General features: G+C 33.0%; 1 protein-coding gene across 1 annotated transcript; it reads right to left on the minus strand.

Moving 5' to 3' along the window:
* On the minus strand, positions 1–327 carry EIN_447720 (hypothetical protein; the record flags this gene model as incomplete). Its single annotated transcript, XM_004255804.1, has 1 exon — positions 1–327. A coding segment is annotated over one exon (327 nt), but the record flags the coding sequence as incomplete, so codon positions are not given.
* Between the last annotated feature and the right edge of the window lie 1,814 nt (positions 328–2,141).

Raw genomic sequence — 2,141 nt, forward strand, 5'->3', positions numbered from 1 at the left:
CAACGACTCATCACTGTTGTATACGATGCGTGGCAACTTTGTTGGTGTTGTCTCGGACTCGACACGAGTGCTTGACGTGTTCGAGTTTTGAAAACCCACAGTCGTAATACACAATTGTCCCTGTTCTGTGAATGTTACAGAACCTTTCCACACAAGTTCTGGAACAGCGTCTATGTTCATAGGTTCACCATTTGTGAATGCCTTTCTGATAATCGGAGTGATGCACTGATCCTTTGCCGATTGTACAAATGTGGTGTTCACTTCAAACCTGTTTACGTTCAAAACAGCCTGATTGTCTAATGCATCAAATACAATTTCACCAGCCATGTATTGTAAGAGTGAAGTACCGAATGATTCAAATGCATAAATATGTGATTTTTACAAGCAAAAGTGATCCAAAAGATGCATATTGTTCCACTTCTAAGATGCCCTTCTCAACTATTTCAATGTACATTTGTGTTGCTTCAAATGTACTCAAAGAAACGTCTCTTGTTATTTTGACATAGGATATTACATTATCAATATTGAGGTCTTCCTCCAAAATGATGTTCTTTCCAAGTAAATTGATTTGATTTGTATCAACATAATTATTGACAACAATTTTACACTTTTTACTATCTGCATCATCACCAATACACATCACTTTAACTCCACTCATGTGTATGTTCAATGTATAAATGCCTTATTTCATTATTTAAAATTGTCACACCGTCCTGTTTTACATTAACAATATCATATTCCTTTGTTATCTCTGCATTGTTTTCATATATGACCACACTATTCACAGCGGTTGAAATTTCAATGTTATATCTCTGTTTATACTCTGTACTGGTGTCTTTTCTATGGCAATTTTCCGTGTCAGTATGTGCAGAGTACATCATTGGGCATTGAAAACAGATGTCGATGTTGATTTGTTAATCAATGTTTTGAAATTACATACAAGTGCGGTGTCTGTAGGAAGAGATGCACCACTCATTGGCAGTAACGTGTTAATGTGTGGAATGTGTGTAGTTGTGGTTTTTGATGGAAATTTGATATTAAGACCTTCCAAGTTGAATTTATTCACATTGATGATTGAATTTGTTGATGATAACTGTTCAAATATTAAATCAGTGACAGTGATAAAAAGGGGAATTCCAATCAGTGCTTTATCATTTCCAAATACTTTGAGAACACTCAATTGTGATTCTATTGGTGTCAATTCCGAGTAAGTCAGTGTAACACCTTGTTTGATAGTGACTTCTGGAAAACTTATAGTGTCAAACTGTTTGATAAGTGTATGTGTGTTCCGTGTATTTTGACATTTTCCGTTTTAATAAAATTTAACTTTAGAATTGAGTATAGACTTTCAAACTAATAAATAAGTATGTCGGAATTTGTCTCTGAAGTTTGAAGATCACTATATGTAAGGTATCAACATGATTTCAATTTGTGGTGTTTTAAACACTACTAAGAACAGCTATTATAGTGCAATGATTGATTTTTGCATCAAATACAACACATATTTAAATATCATTTCGCAGATAAACCGGAAATGTCACTTTAAAAATTTAACATATTGTTGAACTCGACGTTGAAAATATTATATCATAAGTGATGTGCCTTTTTACAATTGAGTGACTTGTCTTTGTTGAAGGAGCCATCACCGAAACATTTCACAACAACACCATTTGTGCGCCTCGAGCACTCTAAGTCATCAACATATAGAAAAGGGGGTCAGACGAGCAGTATTTACAAAAATACATTTACATGACTTATGTGTTTACCAACAAATACAACCACAATAAGGTATTTTATGTATCCCAAACCGAACGAACACTCAAAGAAGATACAAAAATGTTGCCACCAACACAATTTGCATTTTCATATACAACATACACGCTAAAATATTGTACTTCACAACACTTGATTACTAAATATATTATGTCGTGTTTTTAATGGTTGTATATTATTAGAAATACAACGATATATTATTCGAAGGCAACAATGTATAATTCATGGCACCTTGTTGCGAGTAGTCATACAAAATATTAACTATTCAATTTTAGAGTAAACCAACTTTTCATTTTTGAACATTACTATTTACATTAAAGCATTTCGTGTATTTTGTTTAGTGACATTATAACTTGTTATTAAAAATT

The sequence above is a fragment of the Entamoeba invadens genome, assembly GCF_000330505.1.
Source record: "Entamoeba invadens IP1 unplaced genomic scaffold scaff_1105074725891, whole genome shotgun sequence".
Lineage (NCBI taxonomy): Eukaryota > Evosea > Mastigamoebida > Endamoebidae > Entamoeba > Entamoeba invadens.